Source organism: Aythya ferina (assembly GCF_964211825.1).
Source record: "Aythya ferina genome assembly, chromosome: 3".
Lineage (NCBI taxonomy): Eukaryota > Metazoa > Chordata > Aves > Anseriformes > Anatidae > Aythya > Aythya ferina.
In genome coordinates, this window is record NC_140298.1 from 82,817,800 (window position 1) to 82,840,656 (window position 22,857).

At 39.0% G+C, this 22,857-nt stretch overlaps 1 protein-coding gene across 4 annotated transcripts in view; it reads right to left on the reverse strand.

Annotated features, from left to right (window-relative positions):
• Positions 1-22,857, reverse strand: part of LOC311433794 (uncharacterized protein) — an 85,013-nt gene that overhangs the window by 53,874 nt on the left and 8,282 nt on the right. For all 4 annotated transcript variants that reach the window (XR_014690956.1, XM_084513368.1, XM_084513367.1 and 1 more), the window contains exon 3: positions 15,735-15,829. Coding sequence is in view for 3 of the 4 variants with exons in the window: in XM_084513368.1 (XP_084369494.1) it covers positions 15,735-15,829 (95 nt within the window). In the remaining variant the exon portion in view is untranslated. The remainder of the gene's footprint in view (positions 1-15,734; positions 15,830-22,857) is intronic.

A 22,857-nucleotide genomic window follows, 5' to 3' on the forward strand; every position in this document is an offset into this window, starting at 1 on the left:
GATATAGGAGCTCTTTTTCTTACAATGCAATGAAAAATGCTTATTACTTCTCCCAATAAAAGGTGCCTAATTTTTTAAGCACACAACAAAAAATATTTCAATAGACATGCAATGCCAATAAGCATGTATGCAATACATTGCTACTCCTACTTTTCCACATCAGGTGCTTACTGAAGCTGCTACACCTGTATTAACCATTCATGAAAAAAGCTGGACTTGCACATGAGTGTGACATCTTCACTAAAGAAACGGTCTCATGCATTGGACCTAGAAGAAGAAGCACCCTGTTGCCAAACAAGAATATCCATTTTGCTGTGTGGTCCTAGGTAATTAATTTAATGAAACCCAGGTTTTGAGGTGGGAAGATAATGAGCCCATCAGCCATTGTGAAGATAAATCAGTTGTCAAATGCTATCAACATGTAAGCTGCTAATTAAGACAAAGAAAGAAAAAATAAAAACATAATTGTTGCATTTTCATATTTGAGAAGGAGAGACACAGGGCTTTAGAATCTGGCACATCTGAAACTACAGAATATATGTGTAGTTTGGCTTTGCTCAGAACACAAGCTATCTCAATCTCCTTCCATGAGTTATTTGGCAGACCTTCTTCTCCTGCCCCCACAAAACTGCCAATTTTCAATGGTAAATCTCAGCTCTAAATACTCCATCCTAATTCTAAATCCAGGCCTTATATAAATATTAGTTTCCTTCAGTGGACCTATACTGGTTTCTACCAGCTCAGCACCCAGCTCCAAGTATTTCCACATAAGCATTGTTCATTCTGGTTTGACCAGCCCTTGGAACCCTTACTAATTAAGCAGAGTGATGAGTTGCAGTAGGCATGCCCTGACTTCCTTATCACAAAGGAAAAACTCCTTCTTTTCCCTTCAGATTCCCTGTACAGTTTGGCAGGACCACTCAACCATTTTTCTTTTCTCATCTTGAAAACCCCTCAAAGGTAGAGTATTGTCAGGCAGTTTCACGTGTTACAGGAAACCTTTGCCAAGAAAGTATATGATTTTGTGGTAATTGGTTTTGCATTGAAATGTTTCTCCCTCAGCTAATTTGTGTCAGGGCAAAAATGATGTATACTGAGGGGATCTGTAGGAGAGCAGTGGCCATTAGCCTGTTCTCCTGTAGAAGGTTCTGGTGCCTTCTAGGCACCAGATAAAAGAGAAAAACTCGCTGAGAAAATAAATTATTTGTTCTTGCAAATGTGAATGTTAAAGTTTTACAGTGAAGCAAGTTGAGAGCTTAAAAGATCTTGCAGTCTGGTTCATGAAAGCTATTAGAAGGTCATATTCATTCAAGATTTCAGACACTGAAAACTGGTGGAATGATGCCCGGAGGCAAAAGGGATTGTGCTTTTTGCTGCTTATAGGAGAGGTCAGGACAGTTTCTGGCCCTGTCAGCGCTTTTTTTGAAAAGTCAAGTACCTCTACCTTCAAAGGGAAATGACAGAATTTTACACCTGAAAACCAGTATAAATCAAAAGACCAGAGAACCCCGTTCTACAATAACCTTCAGGGAACCTCAAAGTGAAGGGAGTGAGCACTGTGAAAGTAGAAGCAATAACTGACAGGGACTAGAGATAAGTATGGGTCTCCTCAGCACTGCTCTGGACTCAGTCTGGTTAATAGACTTTAAGGGTAAATGGCCTAAAATCCCCTTGGGTTGTGGTGTATTTGCAGTTCTAAACAAATATTTACTCAGTCTTGTCAAGTTCTTTAACTCTTCACGTATGTATCCTCACACAGTGTACAGCCAAGTCAGTGGGAGTTGCCAGCAGAAGACTGATAAAACATAGGAGCTCATTTTGAACATATATTTATATATGCCAGGAAAAGCATAAACTTTCCATTTCATCCAGCTTTTATTTAACAGATTTGGCATCTTTGGGCTAGGGTCTGTAAATTGGCACACCAGCACTGTGATCAACAGACCTGAGCCAAGAAGTTCCTCTCAGTAACATAGGCTTTGGACTTTCACCTTTCAGTGTGTGGTTACCATTTTTAGCTTCTGACATCTACTGTAAGAGCAGCACAGTGAAGTCCATCAAATCTTCCTTAATTCTTGAATTAGCCATGATTCTTACTTTAGCTAAGAACTATTATGTCATGACAAACAAAAATACTGTAAACATTCCATTATGAAATAATCCATAGAAAAACATATGAAATATTTTAGAAAAGCCAGAATCATCCAATTTTAACACCTATACATTAAATGAGAATGCCTAGAAACAAACTATTATAGTGGAGCCAAAAAAAAAAAAAAAAAAAAAAAAAAAGAAATCCTCTAAAAAAAAAAATCGGTAAATAGTGCCCTACCTTAAAAATCCAAATCTGGGAAGAAAATGAGCATTGGGAAGGCTTGTTTCAACTGCCAGGCATAAAAGAAAGTCAGCACTTCAGCTGGTGGGAGGATTCCATACCAGAAAGATATTTATTTTTCTATGTTCATATCTACCCATTAATTCAGTTGGATGTTAATTGAATGTGCTATGAAGAGATGAATGTATTATGTGCTTAGAAAGTATCTGTTGACCACTAGTACCTTTTGTCTAAACAAAAAACCTTAACTTTCCTCAGTTTTTTTTCTGATTCATGCAAAACCAAACAATTCTGTCATTCAGAGGTCTACTGGGGGAAGGAAACACAGTGAGGTAAATCCTTGGAGCAGTGACACATAGTAGTTTACAAGCACTGTTACTAGAGAAATAAACTATGGGCATTCTGTATCCTTCCAAGGAAAGCTTGAAGTGTATTCCATGGGACTGATCAATGTTTTTGTTATGTCTTCTTTGACACAGAAAGTTAAGCTTTTTTTTTTTTTTTTTTTTTTTTTTTTTTTTTTTAACCCTTATTCCTCTTCTTCTTGTTGATTAGGCTAATTGTGTTGGAAATAACAAGGATCAAGCATACAAGGATCATGCTACAGAAGATGTTCTTCTTCCTGTTGTCTCTGAAGGCAAACAAGAAACAGGATACACACATTGGCTTTGCATGTGCTTTAAGCAATGACTATAGGCACTCTAGGAAATTCAGATTGGACTCCCTCATGAAGAAGACTTTGAGTAGGCCATATAATAAATGAATAAATGGTGCTGGTGACTATAATTTATTTAGCCTCCCATTAAATCTATGCACAGGTATTATGTGATCAAAACCCACTGAAAGAATCTCATAGCATTTGTAGCATCTAGGGAAGCCCTGGAGCATCTAGGGATCTCCTAGGGCCTTTGGGAAAACAGGGAGGATGTGTGGGTGACAATGACATGACTGCCATTCTTAAAATGAACCACTCCTCCTCTCAGGGGGAAGGCATATAGCCAGCACACAGGCAAGTAACCATAACCACATCCCTCTAATATCTTGGGCAATGTTGATTTTTTCCTCATGGCCTTCCATGATCCTCTGTACCCCCTGTATGCTCAAAATTCTCCCTCTGCTGCACTGCCAGGCAATGCGAGCATGGAGGGCTATGCCTCCTCCAGCCAGACTGAAAGGAGGGGAGCAGGGAAGGTGAGGACAACAAGCTGATACAGGGGAAGCAAAGGAAAACAGAGGGAGAGAGATGTGAAACCTGATCCATCTAATAACATCAAGACTGATAGTGATTTTCCACTCTATCTAGTAGGTCAGATGATCTTATAGTGCAGTGTTAGAGAGAAAGAAGATGGAAATATTTTCATTTTCTCTCAGAGTCAATATTTCCCTAGCTGGAAATTAATCAACTTCAAAAGAAGTTTAAAGGGAGTCTGTCAAGGTTTATTTAGGCTTCAAAATAACTTTTTAAAACACTGTCTTTTGTTGTTGTTGCAGGTTTAGAGGTCAGAGTTTCCCTCCACAGCATTCTTCTCTTGACAAATGATCTTTGCAGCAGCTAGCCAGGTATTTTTTTTTTTTAAATTTTTATTTTAAATTGACTTCTTGTGTGTTCTGCCATAAGCAAAATGTTGCAGATACAGTGGAAAAGGTAGAACTTCCACAGTCATCTCTATTTATGTCTCATGAATCAGACAAGATGTCTTTCTTTTATCTAATTATTTTTCTCTTAAAGGATTGCAGCAGTGAATCTTCATTTAGCAACCTGCCACCTGGTTATAAAGCAACTAGATTTTGAATTTAGGTAACACCTTCTGAAGTTACTATTATTAACTCCTGGAAGTCTACAGCAGAATGCCTGGCTTAATGGCAGCTGGCTAGTACCTGTGGATGTACAGAACATAGAAGTTTGGCATCTGGCAACCAGTTATAAATTGCAAGCCAAGCCTGAAAGAATATATCTGAAGAAAGTGTGAGAAGCACTTGTCTATCTATAAATATCTTTAATGTGTTTTCAGTAGACTCTTTGCTCCTTCCAGACATCCAAGAGTAAAAACACGTACCAAACCAATTATCTACCCCATCAGCAGCATCTAAGCCGGGTTACTCAAATTTTGAGGTCTATTATACAGCTGCTTTTAGAAGCACCTGGATCTAAAAGGCATACCTAAAAAAAGCATCAAAAAGAGCAGTTTTCTCTCTGCCACTTTATTCTTGAAGATGAATCAGATTCTGATTCTGCCCCACACACCAGAACCAGTGGGGAAGGGAAGGGAAGGGAAGGGAAGGGAAGGGAAGGGAAGGGAAGGGAAGGGAAGGGAAGGGAAGGGAAGGGAAGGGAAGGGAAGGGAAGGGAAGGGAAGGGAAGGGAAGGGAAGGGAAGGGAAGGGAAGGGAAGGGAAGGGAAGGGAAGGGAAGGGAAGGGAAGGGAAGGGAAGGGAAGGGAAGGGAAGGGAAGGGAAGGGAAGGGAAGGGAAGGGAAGGGAAGGGAAGGGAAGGGAAGGGAAGGGAAGGGAAGGGAAGGGAAGGGAAGGGAAGGGAAGAATTCACCAGAAGGGCTATTGAGATCAACTAAGGGAGGAAAAATTGGCTGTGCCTCCATGTGACTTAACAAGAGCAGAAGGCAGGAACTTCACTGAGGGCCTGTGACTACAAAATGTTATTTCTTCTTATCATACATCAGAACACATCTGTAGAAGTTTCCTGGCTGAGATGCCAGATGTTTTGGTTCCCTTTATCATCATGCATTGATTATTTCTTGTTTGTGTAAGGCTTGTTTATGGTTTTACATTTTGTTTCTCTGTGACAGCTTTAATTATTCAGCAACGGGCACTTGTTATTTTGCTAGACATTTTTAATGGCCTGCTATTATACTCAAAGAGAGCTTTGCAAGTTAGTAATAGTAAAAATATTAATGAGTAAACAATGTTTTAACCCCAGATATTGTTGCTGCAATTTTTTGGCACTCCATACTTAAGGATAGCTTTCCTTGAAAATTCACCTATGAACTACAGATTTTCATCCATGTGTATTATAAATTTGGTTCACTAAAAATGTACCAATCTTATAGACAGTGGAAGATAGGATTTTGCCCTAAGAGGAAACTGTAGCAAATCACTGTGACATTTCTTATCTGGAGCCTCAGAATCAATCTGGTACACAACATGCCTCCCATACTGCCAGAGACTCTCTCCCTTGGTCATAGCACTGTGCAACTTCATACAGGTTAATATAAAATTTGTTTTCTACAACTGGAAGCCACTGTGTTACACCAAGGTCGTAAAGTTTAATCTACCAAAATCCAGATACACACAAGATAATTGCATGCCCTTCCATGTGTCTTGTTTGTTTTGTAAACATTTGCCTATCAGTGCATTACTGGCACCAGTCAAGGAAAGCTGTCTGATAGATTTTGGCAGAGCATTGCCCATGTTCCCTGAGTATGCTCAGAGGGACTGGATAATGTATGGGAGGGCTGTTTGCCACAAAGCACCGTTATGCTACCAGGAACATAGTTCAGCCTTTCTGCAACTGGATGTGGGCAGGGAAGGGTGAACTGGGGAACAGGGGAAGGGTTGAAATGGAGGACCAGACTGAGTTCTCTGGAAACGAGCGATCACAAACCATGAATCATGGAGGAACTGCAGAGCCAAACGTTTGGATGAACAGAGCCCTTAACAATTAATTAATTGTTGACTTTTACTGCCTGTGCTGCAGATGTGCTATCATTTCTACAGAGCAATCCCTCACCAATCTCTTTAAGTTGTTTACAAAGTAACTGGTAAATGAAAAAAAAAATTGTATGAAAGTTGCTTCCACACATGCACAGATGTGTAGGCGTGCACACAATGAAAATAGGAGAAAGGTTGAAGACTACATGATGTTTGATTTTATGAGAGTTTATGAATGTCCCTTGGAAAAGATTTCATGTCTTTTTCTCTCATGCTTCCTGGATTTTGATGTTTCCCATTAAAAAAAAAAAAAAAAAGGCAGAATATCCCTTCATTTACAAAATGAGTTGGATTTAACTCTATAATTTGTAAATATTTATACATATTTCCAAAGAATACATGGGCTGAACTGCATTTTTTCCTGATTACTTATATGCCTCAATATATCATCTTAGCTCCCACATCTTGTACTTGCAAAACTGAACTTGCAGATGAAAAGTCTTTACAAGAAGTTGACAACATATTGGCACAATGTTGCAAGAGAAATAATCTAAGTGGCATGCAGTTCAGAAACCTGAACAAATGTGATGTGAAGCTATTTTTAGTTATGTTTTTTCAGGTCTGTGACAGCAAAAGACCTTTCTGACATTATACCCAAGTTCTACAAGCCCTTAATATGCTTAACATGATACATTATATTCAGAGATAAAGTTGTCCCACCGCATTCAGCAGGATTACTCTTGTGCAAAGTGTCTTTAGTAATAAAACTCAGGTGATTTGAAACTTATACATAACACAAAGTTCAGAACAGTCATTTCATTTTTTTAGTATATTTTTCTTTCATTTATATTTCCTATGCCACCACAGCATTGAGGCATAAATACCTTTTAAAGCTTGTAACACACTAATGCAAATTAAAAACATCATAAGCAATGAAATGAGGAACACAGAGATGCCCAAAGCTCTTTGAAAGGGATCTGAGTCAGGTGTTCAGAATCAAATACATTACGTGTGCTCGATGCTGGATTTGCACCCAAGCTCTGTTACTCGAGAAGATATCTGCTTGCCGTGCTGGGTAACCTCGCTGTAAGATCTTAAGGCACTTAGTACATTTTTCATTGAGTCACTCTGCAAATACTTCTGAGCAGATTCAGTTGTGTTAATCAAAGGATTTACTGAAATGCAAAATTGTTTCACTTTGATTTTTGCTTCATCAACCTATAACTTTTCTTTCACTAAAGGTTTTCTATTTCACTGCAGTCTTGTGTTTTTCCTCACTCCTAGTCTTTACGGGGTATCGGTGTACACATGCATAAGTGCAGGTTTCTATTAGATTACTAAGAAATGGGTAGAAATTGAAGGAGTTTTGGCTATTTGGCTTAAGAGATATTCTTAAGGCTGACTGAAAGGAGGTGTGACTTAAGGAACGATCACAACATTTGGAAGTCAAATCATATTTGCTAATTTGGAGATAAAAATAGAAGCAACCTACATTTCTAACCACTTCAGAGAATACCAATAATTATCCCCCTTTTCTCCCTCCTAGCACAGAGGGGGGAACATCTCATGACTCACCACATTCATTTCTGCAGCTCTGTACTGCAGAAAAAGTTCATCAGTGTTTGTAAGATGTTTGTGGTGACCCCTGGGATATGCTCTCATAATGAATTTCAGACTGTCTACCCAAGCCTTTAGACTATCTGTCCAATCTTGCTGAATTCTTAACCTCACACTTCCTCCTACTGCAAGTCCTTTTGGGAGACACTGGATACTCGGGATGAAACATTTTAAAGCCAGTGCCTGCATCCTTGTCAGTACATCCAACACAAGACCCCACTTTGTTGTTTGTTTTAGTGTAAATCTTTACCCTGTTCACGTGTGCACAGGAAGTTTTTTTTCTTATGGATTGTAGCCCTGCACTTGAGAGAAATCTTCCTTCCTTTCTCCTTTTCTGGATGCTCTTTTTGGTGCAGAGAGAGAGAGATAGACAGTACTGCATAAGAGCAGTTTCAGATTCTTTTTCATTGGAATACAAGGAAAAAAAATATTTTTTCTACTACTATATTCACCCCTAAAGTCACTTATAATTAAAATGATAATAATAATAACCTCTGCATCCCTACTTCCAGAAAACCAACTTTAGTAAGCTGACCTAGTGAAACTGGAAGCCCTAACTAACCCCTTGGCTGATTCATGATTTATCTATGCCAGGGTGAAGTGTTCCACATATTAGCTGGAAGAAATGAGGAAATACATTTCTTGTTTGTAATCTTGATGAATAGTTTCTAGATTTATTTACTTTTTAATGCTCATTTTAGTAATTCATTATTTTGAAAACCTTTTACAAATATTGCTCTGAAACTTCAAATGAGTTATACATTTGTGAAAGAAATGCTGCACTAGTAAGAAAAGTTAGAAATAAAATTCCTTTAAAAAAATAAAAAAAAATTATTGATTCCATTTGACCAAACAAATGAACACCAGTGCTGGACAAAACAGATTTCACATAAAATGAATTAATGTTGCAGGTGGTTTGCTCTCGTCTTACTTTATGGTACATTCTTATTATACAAGTGTCTTATGAAGGGTTAATGGGCTTCTTCAAAACCATGCCAGTGTAACTCCCTCCTGAACCCAAAGCCAGCGAAGAGGAGGGGAGTGAATGAGAAGGAAAGGTAGGTGACCTTGTGGCCTTATGGAGAAACACTCATGGAAATGATTAAATGATTTCTATGCCTCTTTTTCCCTCATGGCTATTAATAAATAGTCTTGGAGCACAGACCATGATCCCCTGATTTCAGCAGTGCTATAAACAATAGTAATCTGCTTGATAGACTACCAGATTTTTGAACCTTTAGGAATGTTGTGTCTCACAAAACACTGTTATTTTCCTACAGAAAGTGTAGATTTGTATTGTCTCTACTACCACTTTTAAAGCAAATGGTGCGGTGAGGAAGATGATAATGCTGAATGAACCAGTATGACATTTAAGTCATTATCACAAATCAAGTTGCATCTATTTCTGGGTGTAAAAACTAGAGTTTCTCAGTATAGAAGGGGGGAGGGGGGGTGTGTCTCAAGCCATTATTTTCAGGGAATGCTTTGCTACCTGATACTTAAAAGGTGGTGGTTAATAACACTAAATCTTTCTCATTTAATCAACTCTGAAATAATAGGAAGAGAAGTTTAGACATTAGGAGGGGCTTTTTTTTTTCTCCTTCTCTGAGAATAATGAATTGATGAAATGACCTCAGGGGCAAAGTTGTTAGGACAAGGCAGAAGGTCAGTCAAGGAGCAATTAAATGCTGTCCTGTGGGAAAATGGCAAATGCAGTCCCAAAGAGCAAGCTGAAGAATGACTAAGAGTTACAGAGAGAGAGGAGGATGACATCCCCCCTGCCAACACTATTATGTAGTCTCATGGTCTTCTTTCAGGAAGAAGCTACAGAACAGGAGGTCTATTAGGACTGTAATAAATACTGAGTTATCAGAGTAAGAGGAAATTTGGATATAAACGCCAGATGGATTTAAAGCACACGCTCATTACTCTCACCTCTCACAAACTGTGTAATAAGCCAAGGCACATGGTCCTGGACATTAGTCAGCTGTAACTGTTCACTTTAGCATGCCACAAGCAGGCCCCTGCCTGCGGACACTTGGTCTGTCTCAGTCCCCTCTGTCTCAGCAGCCATGCCCGTGACAGAATCCAGAAACCCAGAATTAAAGAGGTTAGCGTAGTGGCAGATACTGCTTCTGCTGCAAGGGAAAGACTACATCAAGTCACTTTTACACTGAATTTGCGTGCCCTGAGTTATATATCTATGCTGCAGTAAGGAGCTGGTACACGAGCTGTACAGACAAGGTGCAGGAGGACTCTGCAGTCTGTGTCCTTCGTGATGTAGCCACACCTGTATTAGTGAATCAGTGCCAGCAGCTGCTCCTGCATGCAAGTCTAGTCAGACAAGATGCTGTTAGGGCAGTTCCTGACCATTTGGGGTTCTGGCCCAGCTAAATTATCCCTTTCCTCTCTTCTTGGAGATTACTTTGAAGCCAGCATGCCAGATAGAACTCCCAGCTACCCTGTTTGGAGCGTAAGGGGGTCAGCTCTCTCAGTGCATGCTGTTGGCCACAATGCCAGGCAATGGGGCTGTGCACTTTTAATCTACCTGTACAAGCACAGTCAGAGACTCTAGGAGATAAGACATTATGAATCCTGCTCTAAAGAAGAGATTAATCTCAGCAAGAATTGAGAGGGTACTCTGTCTCTTTGTAATGAGACAGGATGGAGAAAAGCTTCGTCTCATCTGGATTTTTATTATTTAAGGATTCTGAAACACACGCAAATCTTTTGGTCTGGAAACTCTGGTACCGTCTTTGAAATAAGTCATACCTGGACCAACAGCCGCACCGCATTACTTTAAAACAAAAGACTAGCAGGATACTCTAGAGCAAGGATAGTCTAGCCAAGAACCACCACTGAACCATCACTAGGTGGACAGCAAGTCTAGTTGCCTCCAGCCACCAACTCAAGTTAAATCCAGAAACCAAGAATTAGGTTAAGAGAAACCCGCTGTTCATGTAAGAAAATGCACTTTCATTAACCCTCGGCCCAGAATAAATGGCTGTGACAGCATAATGCTTGTTATGAGCTCCAAAGCCCACCTGAGAGAAAACACAAACACTTGAGTAGTGTTAAAAATCCCTTCCAGGTTCTCAGTAGCACAAGAACACAGAAGAGAGAGCAAGGGCTAGAGCCACCTCCAAGCACAGCTCAGGAGACCTTCCTTTGTTATCTTCTATTTTCTTTCTCTACTGTATTTCTGGTGAAGTACACATCAGTACCACATTACTACAACCTTTCTACATCAGACTGCCCTGCTATCACATCCACCTATGACCCAGAAAATCCTACTTAGAAAGGTTTATCTTCATACTTACACACCTATATATTAACTTTGCAATGAGCCTTCCCAATGGTAGCCCTTACAGATTTTGTAACTTAAAACCAATAAAAAAAAAAATCTAACACTATGAGTAGCCAACAAACACATTCAAACTCCCCGTATAGTCTAAGTCCCTAAAAAGTCCTAAACAAGGACCCCCTTAAAAAAATAAAAAAATAAATAAAAAATAAAACAGACTTGTTCTGCCAGTACTCAATTCAGTTTTGTCTATTTCCTTTTCCTTTTTCTAATTCTCCTTTTTGCCCATTAGCTGGTCTTGTTAGCGTAACATGACCCAGCTGCATCTCCAGCACTACAATTTAACCCCACTTTGTCTGTCTCTGCACTTTAGCATGTACAGCAAAGAGGGCAGAGGCCTATGGATTGCTATATAGACAGCCATATTTGCATTTGCAATTATTTAATGTCCTGAAAGTCTGAGATAGTTTCCCTTGTACTTTAGTATACATAGGAAGAAGAAAAAAAAATACTAGTCAATCTCAACTGTTTTGAACCACAACCATGAGAGCTGGATACTGAGCTAGCCAGTATTTGCAAACAGGCTAGTGACATTGTCAAAACCAGAGTAACTTAATTGCATATTTAGCTGCTTGAGGTTATCATGAATTCAGTTTTTTTAGTCTCAATGTGCTATTCTTTTGTTTACAAATTTTTGCCCTTGTTTCTCTATGTTTCAGATTTAACAAGTAGAAAAAAATAATAAATAGTTATTAGAATATACTTGGACAGTATATAAATATTTTGTCCTTCTGAGACTTCACTAGGAAACTTAGGTCCAGCTAGACTCTTTCCTGGAGGAACCTTTTGAATGATTGCTTGAAGTAACCCTGGGTTTAAGAAGTTATAATTGTATTGTAGCCTGTCCTACTTAAAGGATAGGGAACTGAACATTTCACATATTAGTTTAAAGTATTGACCTCTTCTGATACCATTCTTGCTTTATTGCAAGAATTTTAATAGTAATTCAGCAACAAATAATATATCAAATATATTAGATACCTGCATTTATGAACATAACAATTGAGTAATTAAATGAGGTGAGATGTGAGTTTTCCTGTGGTGCAAGTATTAAAACCAATCTCAGATTCTTAAGGGAAGACACAGGTAGTTACAGAATTTGGAAATCTCTACCACTGAGTCACTGCATGCCCTAAAGCGATTAATTTTTGGGTGCAGTGATCATGTAATCCCAATTCAAGCAACAAATTCTCTGGGTTCTACTATTACTTCAGATAGTATTTTTTATATTTTTTACAGTGCTAGGATTCTATAGCACAGTTTAAGAAGCAAACTGAACAAATCCAGAAATATATTCTTGACCCTGGGGGTGTTAGTTCAAGCTCCTCGTTGTGCAGTTTCATTCATCTGCTTAACTGGTAGGTTCTGAAAGTTCATTTTTGCCCAACATGATGCTTCTACCATGCAAAGCAAATACAGGTTTTAACCAATACACTAATAAGATAGCCAGAGTTATGGCTTGAACTAAGCTCTGACCAATGATTGCTGTTTTGGAGACTGGTGTGTTTGTAACCATCAGGGTAATTGAAGACAGGTGTTATTTCCAGCACTCTTCTGCAACCATTTGGGCTGAACATTCTCAAATTATTCTGAAACCTAGTCAATGCAAAAAAATAAATAAATAAATAAAAATAAATCTCTCTTGTATGGGTCCTGGCTTGCTGATTTTCAGGTATGTGGATTTTATTTTTTACATTTTTCCCTTTTCTGCACTGTACAAAATGAACAAGAAAAAAAAAAATCATATAAACAACAAGGGTTAACTGATCATCTTAACATGTATAACAGAGATTTTTCTATACACAAAATGCTCTCAAATGTATAGTACAAAGAATTTAAGAAACAGAGAAAGATATTTCTTAACTATCTAAATTATACTTATCAGCATTTTAGTTGTAAGATAAATGTTATGTTAGTTATGTTTATCTTGTGTCCTAGATAACTAAGGAGTTATACTAAAACCTTCAAATAAACTAAATTTAATCCCAATCAAAAAGTCACGCTTTGAGTCAGATGTGATGTCAACTTTGAAATAACAGTGTTTCGTTATGAGGTATTGTTTATGTTTTATAGAGTTCATAGGATCTTTGTGAAAGCAAAAATCATGAAAGTTTCCTTTCTGAAAGCATTTATTTATATTATATTAATTTAAAGCTAAGCTTTTTGTTGCTTTCTGCTGCTCATTTCATCAAAAAGAACAGCATGCTCTGATTTGAACAACAGAACTACCACATTGCCCAAAATGCAGGCTCTAGTTTTCCATTTGGAATGAGCAGGACAAAGTCTGTTGCAAATGTACTTGTGCAGAGATTTAATCAGTTCTTTCCTTGGAAATGATGAAGAAAAATATTCTCAACAAAGCTAAGATACAATGTTAAAGTGTGATCCACCCACTCACAGCTGCCTTTTAAACCATTTCCAGTCTAGAAGCTACTGTTCCACTGAGTTAGCATGACTTGATGCGAACTACTTTTGTTATTTGCCATTTGTTGTTTGTCCTGAATTGGAAAAGAAGGGGAATAGTTGTAGCCAGTGGCAACTACCCCAAAGCATGCAAGATCACAGTACTGCCACTGCCCATACATTAATAAAAAATTACTGTAAGGAAGGATTGGTATGGAACAAAGTGTTTACTTGACTTTCCAACACAACCATCAATTTAGACAGACCTGAGTGTTAGTCAGCAGCAGCAGCAGTGCCCAAATGGTTGTGTAAAGTGAAGTACTTAGAGCAATTTCAGAAAAAAACAAACCTTGAAGAGACAGCATCCTATAAGTTCCCACAGGCAGAATGATATTATATGCTACATCGTATGGTATGACAGGCTTTGGGCAAAGAATCCTGGAAGATCAGCATTTTTAAATTATTATTATTTTATTTTAATTATTTTACTCCCTGTTTCTCTGTCCTTCTAGGAACAGCATTTCAACTGCCAAGCACTGGCATTTTCATTTCTCTGCCAAGAAATGCCCCTAATGAGGAGCACAGAAATTAAAGACAGCTCTGAAGAGCTAAAAAAAAATAGGTGAATTCACCTTAAGTATTTGATGAAGTTTGTAGTTGACTGGGACTTTTCTCTCCAGCCTAGTTCATCCTGCTCAGGAAAAACAATGTGTTCGTTGTGCTCCCTCTGACCACCACTTCCAAGAAAGTGAAAATAAAAAAGGCAACAGCATCCTCAAAGGGAGGACCATTACATATTTCTGGCAGTAATCTGCTTCCAGATTGCATCTAGTTTTTAAGGATTTTTAAGGGCCAAGAGCAAGGGGACTCCCAGATCCCACATCAGTTCAAAGAGTTAAAACATTCAGCAAGCTAAACTCCTTGCTTTGGCATGTCTATCAAAGTCTTTGAGCCTTTAATGTAATTGAAAACAATTGTCCCAGTGGGGAGGTCTAACACTCTTACCAGTTGCAGTTAAATGTTTGAACTGCCTGAGAAACTGGAGAGGTTATAAGAATTCAAGGGTAAACTGCATGACACGGTTCTGGTGATAATAATGTTCCAGAATTTATATTTATTAATATTGCCTTCTTTCGGTCAGACTCCCACAGGAAATCCTGAGGAGTACATGTCTCTGGCATGTTTTATCTTAGATAGTCCCATCCTTGCGGTATTGCGTGCTGATAGCAGGACAGAAGAGTACCTTTGAAAATCTCTGGTCTTTATAGAAGCTGCGGATGACAACAAGCAGGACCTTCAACACTCTGGGAAGACAATCCATCTACTTTCTTTAGTTATCATTAAAATGTCTTTTAGACATAGGTCATAACTGGAAACCTATAAAGGATGTCTGTGTATTAGGCACTTCCCACAAAGCCCAGTCCCTTGCGATTAAAATTTATCACATTGTTCTTCTGGTTACAAATACTGCTGATATGTGTCATTACTGCAGAGCACTGCTCATAACATTTTGACTTTACTCCAAACATTTTTTTCATTCTGAGTTCCCATAAAGAACCCACTCCTGAAGTTTTTAAACGCACCCATTACTTTCAAGTTTTTAAGCTTGTTTTAAAGGTTATTAATAATTTTATTTTTCTGTTAAATGTTCACTTACACTGACAAATAGCTTGATGGGAAACTTCATGTTCCCTTCTGTGTTCCCTAGGATGTCACAAAGAGCAATTATGGTGCATAAAATCATATAGACTTATCAGTTTATATGGCAGTTTATAAATACTTCATTTTATTAAAAGCTCTGTCTTGACTGAGACTAGTGTCACAAACACTATATTCTGTGGTGTTCTTTTTGAAAGACTTGCTAGATTTGCTTTTTAAAATTTTCAAACAGGTTTTTTAATTTATGCATTAATTGGTGAAGAAACAGAGAATAATTACTGTTATACTCTAGCTTCCTTGCTAGAGTAAGCCTTTTGCTGTGTGAGATGCTAGATCTCTAATCTTCGGCAGCAAAGGCCATTTTTTTGTCAGTCTTTATGAAGAGGCTTACAACATCATACCACATGTAGCTTTTCTGTGTATGTACATATGTGTGTGTGTGCCTCTGCTACCCTCTTGCCCTTAGCTGTTGATCATCTTGTTCAATTGTAACCAAAATTGACTGTAGAACAGCAGTCACACAGATTAAAAAATTCAAATAAAAACATGTTTCATGAAAATAGGAGTCTAGATAGAGAGAAAAAAAAAAAAAAAAGCATTTATACTGTTCCTGAGGACAAGGCTGACTCTTGACCTTGGCTCTGGTGGGACATCAAAGAACCCACGTGAGAGCCCACTTCACAACACAAACCTTTGTTCTCTCAGCCACTCCTGGATCTTCTCTATCTGCGCAGCTGGAGCACGTACAGAAGCAGCACCATTGTTGCCTTCACATGGTTTGTCCTGCTGGAGAAAGAAGGGAGTATTTTAGTTCTGTTTACTCCATCAGTGCAAATTTACTTAACCGCAAAAGTGGGTCAGATTTCTACACTCACAATCTAGTATTAGACCAGGTTAGGCCTGGATGCATCTAGCATCCAGACTATGCTTCTTTGCTGTTCGAAGCACAAATCTTCAGCAAGCCATTCCTGTCCTAAGTTCATAATTGAAGCATAAATATCGGAGCATGTGATCAGAATTACACATCTGAATCAGCTGTGTTTGGGAAATCTGCTGGTGTGTTTCAGGTGGGGATGTGGACAAAATCCCTTGGTTCTTGGGATATTTTTCACAGCCACCCTGTGAAGCATGGCTGAGTTTGGCAATGAACAGGTATGGACAAAACAAGGATTAATACCAAAAGGTAGTGTTCATTTCAAAAAGTATCATTTTGCAGGTACGAGCAAAGGGAGGATATGTGAAGATCTGATGGAGAAACTAAGTGAAGATGACCTTATTCTGGATTCAGTACTCACCATTTTATTCTGGGTAGTACTATAATGAATTTATTTCTTAAAAAGTTAACAACTTTACTTGTTGCATTAGGTGTTTTGTTTTGTTTTTACTCTGTGTCACTTGCATTCTCATATCTGCCACTTGCTGTCCCATTCATGTTTTCCTACTTCTTGTTTTTCTTCCTTCAAGCGAAACAAATCATAGTTGCCATTCAAACAGACATCTTGTCTTTTTGTGCAAGCTGGGTAGTAATGTGTGTGGGGAAAAAAAAAAAAAAAAAAAAAAAAAAAAAAAGCTGTAAATGACAAAGATCTCTGCTCTGTTTCTCTGATTACACTGGCAAAACAATATATTTGAGAAATATAGCGGGGAAAATGAAAAGCAAAAGATAAAAGCTCAAAACCAAAGATAAGCTGTGCTTTCAGATATCTGAGCAGAGAGAAAACTGGCTCTTTCCGCATCTTTGGATTTCATAGTATCCTAAAACAAACAAGCAAACAAAACCTCTTCACTTATACTCAGAAAACAGACATTCCCTCTCTGTGTTCCCAGATGGCATCATAGCAATTTCTATAAGACTAGTGAAATAAAAATTCTTTTTTTTTTTTTTCTTTTCTTTTTTTTTTTTTGATGTGTAAATATGCTGAACATGATCCAAAAACATTCAAGTCCCTCTGGCAGCTCTGCCCATGTCTGCAGTGGGCTTTGGATCAGACTCCACAGGATAGACAGAGGCAGTCAAAAAGAAATTATTTTCTCCTGTCATACACTCTTCATAGCAGTTCCCACAAACAAAACAGCTCACCGCCTATTTTGACAGAAGACCTGGAAACAGCATGTAGTATTAGTAAGCCAGATGATATAAGGTGCTGGATTTTGCCCTTTGATACATTTCCAGCAAGAATGTGTTGGTTCCCTTCCCCTAAACATTTTTGGATCACTTTCATGCAGAATTGGGGGCCTTCAGAGGGACAAGCAGCCCCTTTCTCTTTACACTGAAGGTGCTTCAGCAAGATGGCTGTGGTGAGCTCTGTTGAGAAATACGGTGGACCGTCCCTTAGGGACAGCTGCATGACGTGAGGGCCAGGATGTCCAGGCTTCAACTCCATACAGAAACTCTAGGGTCTCCCAGTGACTCAGACTGAAACAGGACTGCATCAGAGAGAGAGAAATAAGGTGGATGTAAAGAAGAGAGAAACTCTGATCCAGGCTCAGTTGCATGGGGGCCCCCAGCACATGAATACAAAAATTCCACTGGCCTTGTGATGTTTTGAAAAGTAAACTATGGAAGAAAGACCAGAAACTTCAAAGAAATTCCTGATTTGGAAATTGTCTGATGTAAAAGGTGTTAGCATAGAGGAGGGTAGAGAAATAGCCTGTTCTCAAAGGCACTCTACGAGAGGTCAAATGTTGGTCTGGCTCATATGGCCATTTTTTCCAGTTGTACAGTATATTGTGTAAACTAAATATAATGTAAAGATGCAAAAGCTTCCAGAAATGTCATCTTACAGACATTTGCTTGGATGCAATCCATGATTATGTGAAAACATTTACTTTGAGATCTAAAAGCCATGGGTTACGTGGGTGTTCTGTACATTTTACATTGGAACTTATACTATAGAGCCAGAAAAGACTGAGAGTCTTAATTTGAAGTGACTTCCATTGGTATACTAGCCTGTGTTGTACCCAAATGTAAATGCAGGTGAGTATATGTGACAGAAGGAGATGATAGTTCACAACCTACTGAAGAGAAGAGCCAGAAACCTTTAACGTGGCTAGGACCTCAGTTAAATCTCTGCTGGCAGTCGTATGCTTGCAGTTGCCCCCAAGAATGGGTTACTGAAAAATCTTTAGACCAAGATGCTGACATTTTTCTGACTTGTGAACTGTTCAGCTGGTCTTACCAGTAAGTTTTCAATTGACAGGATGTGATGTTAAGTTCAGGAAAGGTGGTACCTTGCAAGGGATGGAGACAAGGAAAAGTCTGTTTAGAGAGCACAAATGAGAAGGAAAGTTCTTGCATTATGCTATTACGTTGTAGCTCTTGCAACAAGCATCAAAACAATCTGCAATACAGATTTCTCTGTTTCTTAGTGTTAAGCACACACTTGTGATAGGCTGCCCCAAGCATCCATGCTGCAGGAGCAGCAGGTCACAGGGAGTGATGTACATATGTACCAGTACTCAGTGACTCATCTGACTCTACTTTTGACACTGTTGAATTTCTCACTTATAAAAGTATCCCTTTACTGTTTATAATTATTTTTATATTTGATAAAAGAAACAATTAAGGGGCTATCAACACTGTGCAGTCAATACAGAGATGCCTGCAGAGCTGACTGTACTAGTTCCAGAACTGCAATCTGTACAGCCACACCATTTAAACCTCATTAGATCACTGTGGGTAAACTGAGTCTCCAGGAACCCCACCTAGTCTAATTATATGGAGTTGCACTGCTCCAGGTAACGTAACAATTCCTTTGTATCCAGATGGAGGATCTGCAGTACCTGGTGTAAGCATGCCTCAAAAAGTACTCAGTAGTCTTCAGCAACTGGCCAAAAGTTGACCCTGTCTCTCCTAGGCGTTTGGTTTTCAAGTATCCTTAACAAAACCATGCTCACAGACTATCTGCACAAGTTCTGAGGAGGCTGGTCCAGTAAGTGAGAGTAAAGTGGGTTTGAAAGCAGTTTGAATTTTTCTGACATTCTGAATGAATACCAGAGGTGCCGGGGAGAGGGCATCTTCTAGCAAAGCATATTTCATCATTACACCCTCAACCTGGAAGCAGACTGCACTGCTGTGCAGTCATTGTACCCAGTTGTTGCATGGAAGAAGTAAGCATCGAGGGTTCTGGCTGTTCTCTGAAAGAGTTCAAATATAAACAGAATTTCCAGAACACAGATTTTTTGGAGCAAAAAGCGCAAAATAGTAACTGTTGAAAATTGAAACCAGTGAAAGAAATCAGAGGATAGAATTAATTAACTCCCACAAAATAGCCAGAAATCTCATTTGGGTGAGGTTTTGCAACCCTTACTGCTGGTGTCAGAGCAGCTGCGTGTGGGAGAAGCTGCTACGCAAATTGAACCCAGGGGCTTGAGTCCTGGCCCTTTGCTATCTACATGCTTGGGACTGTGAAGCTTTAGCAGGATTCAGACTTTTCCAGGCATCCGGACACAGAGCAGATTCCAAAACTGCAGTCTCAATATCCTGACAATTAAAACATGAAAAAGGTCACATTTAATCTATTTATAGCAATAATCATCTAAAAAGGTCAGGAGTGAATTTTGGCTCTCTTCTAATCGAAAGATTTTTACCATTTGCTTTAGCAGATGGGAATTCACACAAGGAACTTATTTCAGCTTAAGAAAGATAATCACATGGTTTGGCCAGTGCATAGTCTTTTTCTTAGTATTATTTTATGCCAAAATAAGAAGCAGACAGTTAGAAACTGGAACTTATGCATTTTGTTTCTTTCAGCATCAGAATACATATCTTCCAAACCAAAACCTTTTCCTCAGAACAGTCTAAGGAATATAAAATCAATTAATCAATGACCCAATATCTTTCCTAATATGGTAGCTGGAATTTATATTAGAAATATGAATTTGGCCAAATAGCTTTTCTCAAGCTGATGAAATAGGTGAAATAGCATATGACAAAAATCAATCACCTTTTCAAATGCTGGCTGTCAGGAATTCTTATTCACATATTACTTTCCCTTAAGAAATTTCGTCTGCATAACAAGTCTCATCAAAGGCACCTCTGTACTTACTGGTAGTTCCTGCACTATGCTATGTATATTTGTTTGTGGAGAAAAAGGTCAAAATTCAGTCAAAACTCAAAGTCAATGCTTTTGTGCATTAACTACTTATATTTGCAATGCACTAGAGCAAACATTGTTTGCTTCATGTCCTAGGAAATGGGTCCTGGATCTGTGCTGGAGGCTGTGTGAAGATTTAATCATAACTGTGAAAATTGGCAGTGTGAGTGTGCCCTTTCATTTATTGAATGCATTTGTGACAGAGAAGGGAAAAATAAAAACCCAACTTGCAAAAGTAAATGAACTCCCATTATGTTCAGGTATATAGGGATTCAGTTTCTAAAGAGTATTAGAGGACAGCATAAAACCTATACTGAGACCTTTGCAGAAGAGGACTGTTGCTTTCTCCCATTTTGGTTTCGTGTATGTGCAACCAGAGTCTCTGTTATACCAACCTGAATTCTCTTACTGTCGCAGCACCTTCAGGGTATTCTCATTTGCATGCTCTGGTAATGACCCTTTCTGCTTTAGCAGCAGATGGCTGCTTCTCAAAATTGGTGTTTTCTGGGGAAAAAGTTCTATGTAGGAAAACAAAGCAAAACAAGCAAACCAAAACTTTTACTCCATAAATTAGGAAAAGCAGCTCCCCTCCTACCTACCTGAAGAGTTTGCTCACTCTCTACAAAGAAAATGTGACAGAATAAAACTCAAAAATAAAATTTGATCAGTTGGACTGACAATAGCAATGTGACTAAGGGACACAAATCTCAGAAAGAAGTCATTCTATGCCCAGCCAGCATTACTGCTAGAAACAGGAAATACCAAGAGGAAATGGGTGTTATAGACAGCTTTATTAGTTGAGGGTTTGTTTATTTTCAGTGTTTTGAAATCATGCCCCACACTTGGCTTTAAAACTGCATCTGTTTCACAGTTCTGTCTAACTTCATCACTTCTTAATGGTGCCAACCTTGTGTTTGTGGTAGTTGTATCATGAAGTTTGGCTTTGTTACCAAAATCACAATTATAGGGATAGCTTGCAGTAAAAATAGTTTTCATTAGTAGCAAAAACTACAACAAAAACCGTACAAAGATAAATTTGACAAAGTAATTATGGTTTCATCAAGGGAAGGTCCTGCCTTAGTAATTTGATCTCTGGTAAGATCACCCACTTAGAGGATGAAGGGAAGGCAGTGGGCATAATTTTTTTTGAATTTTATCAAGGTTTTTGATATTGTCCCTCACAGCATCCTTCTGGACTAGTTGTCCAACTATGAGATAAACAGGTTCACACTATGCTGGGTGATGAACTGGCCCAATGGTAACACTCAAAGTGTCATAATGAATGTGGCTACATCTGGCTGGGAATGGTCACCAGTGTTGTTCCCCAGGACTCAGCTCTAGGGCCAGACTTGTTTAACTTTTTTATCAATGATCTGGATGAGGGATTGGAATGCATCCTTAGCAAGTTTGCTGATGATACTAAATGGGGAGGTTCTGTTGATTCCCCAAAGGGATGAGAGGCCTTGCAAACACATGTAGACAGACTGGAGCTTTGGGCAATTATCAGAGGCATGCAGTTCATAAAAGGAACATGCTGGATGTTGCACCCTGGACAGAGCAACTCTGGGCATGGGCACAGGCACAGGCTGGGAGATGAGTGGCTGGGCAGCTGTTCAGCAGAAAGGGACCTGGAGATGCTGGTTAACATCAGGCTCAACATAAGCCAGCAGTGGGCCCTGGCAGCCAAATGGCATTTTGAGTTGCATTAAGCACAGCACAGCCAGACAGTCAAATATAGGTCCCACTATATTCAGCAGTGGTGCGGCCTCACCTGCAATATAGTGAGTAGTTCTGGGCTCCACAATATAAAAAATGGCTGTTAAGGTCCTTGAAAGCATTCAGAGGTGGGCATCAAAGCTAGTTACAGGGCCAGAAGGCATGTCCTGTGAGGAGAGCCTGAGGGCACTTGGGTCCTCTAGTCTGGAGAAGAGGAGGCTCAGAGGGGACTTCATTTCTCTCTGCAACCTCCTGAGGAGGGGAAGAGCAGAGGGAGGTGCTCGTCTCTGCTCCCAAATAACCAATGTCAGTTTGCTCAGATCTAACCAGATTTTGAACACCTCCAGGGATGGGACATCCACAGCTTCTCTGGCAACCTGTGCCAGTGCCTCACTACCCTCTGAGTGAAGAATTTCCTCCTAACCTTCAATATAAATCCCCCTTCTTTTAGCTTAAAACCATTCCCCCTCATCTTGTCATTATTCAATTGAGCAAAGAGTTGCTCCCCATCTTTTTCATAAGTCCCCTTCATGTACGGAAAGGTCACAGTGAGGTCCCCCAGGACTCATTCCTGTCATTTCTGTCTGCTTCCAGACATACACTTCTATTATCAATGCTAATAAATCTTTCTTCCCATATTGGCTCCATAAAGAAGTAATGAATTTTTTAAACTGGACCAGCCTAAGACCAATGAACCACCCCATTCCCTTATTTTAAGGAAGCTTTTTGGGTTATGTAGTCTGAATTTTGACCCTCTGCCTAAGGTTTATTTCCACACCTAATATATTCTGCACAGAAAGGCTGCAGTCATATCTACCAGTGCAATTTCAGTTGCATCCACACCAGCTGATGAACGTACATGCTTCCTTTTTACAGTAGCATAATTATGCTAAAATTAAAAAAATATAAAAATAAATAAATAAAATAAATAAATAAAAAAAAAAAGTGGAGGTGGGGTGTCTTTCTTATTTACTCAGTTACAGATTTATGCTTGCAGTTTAC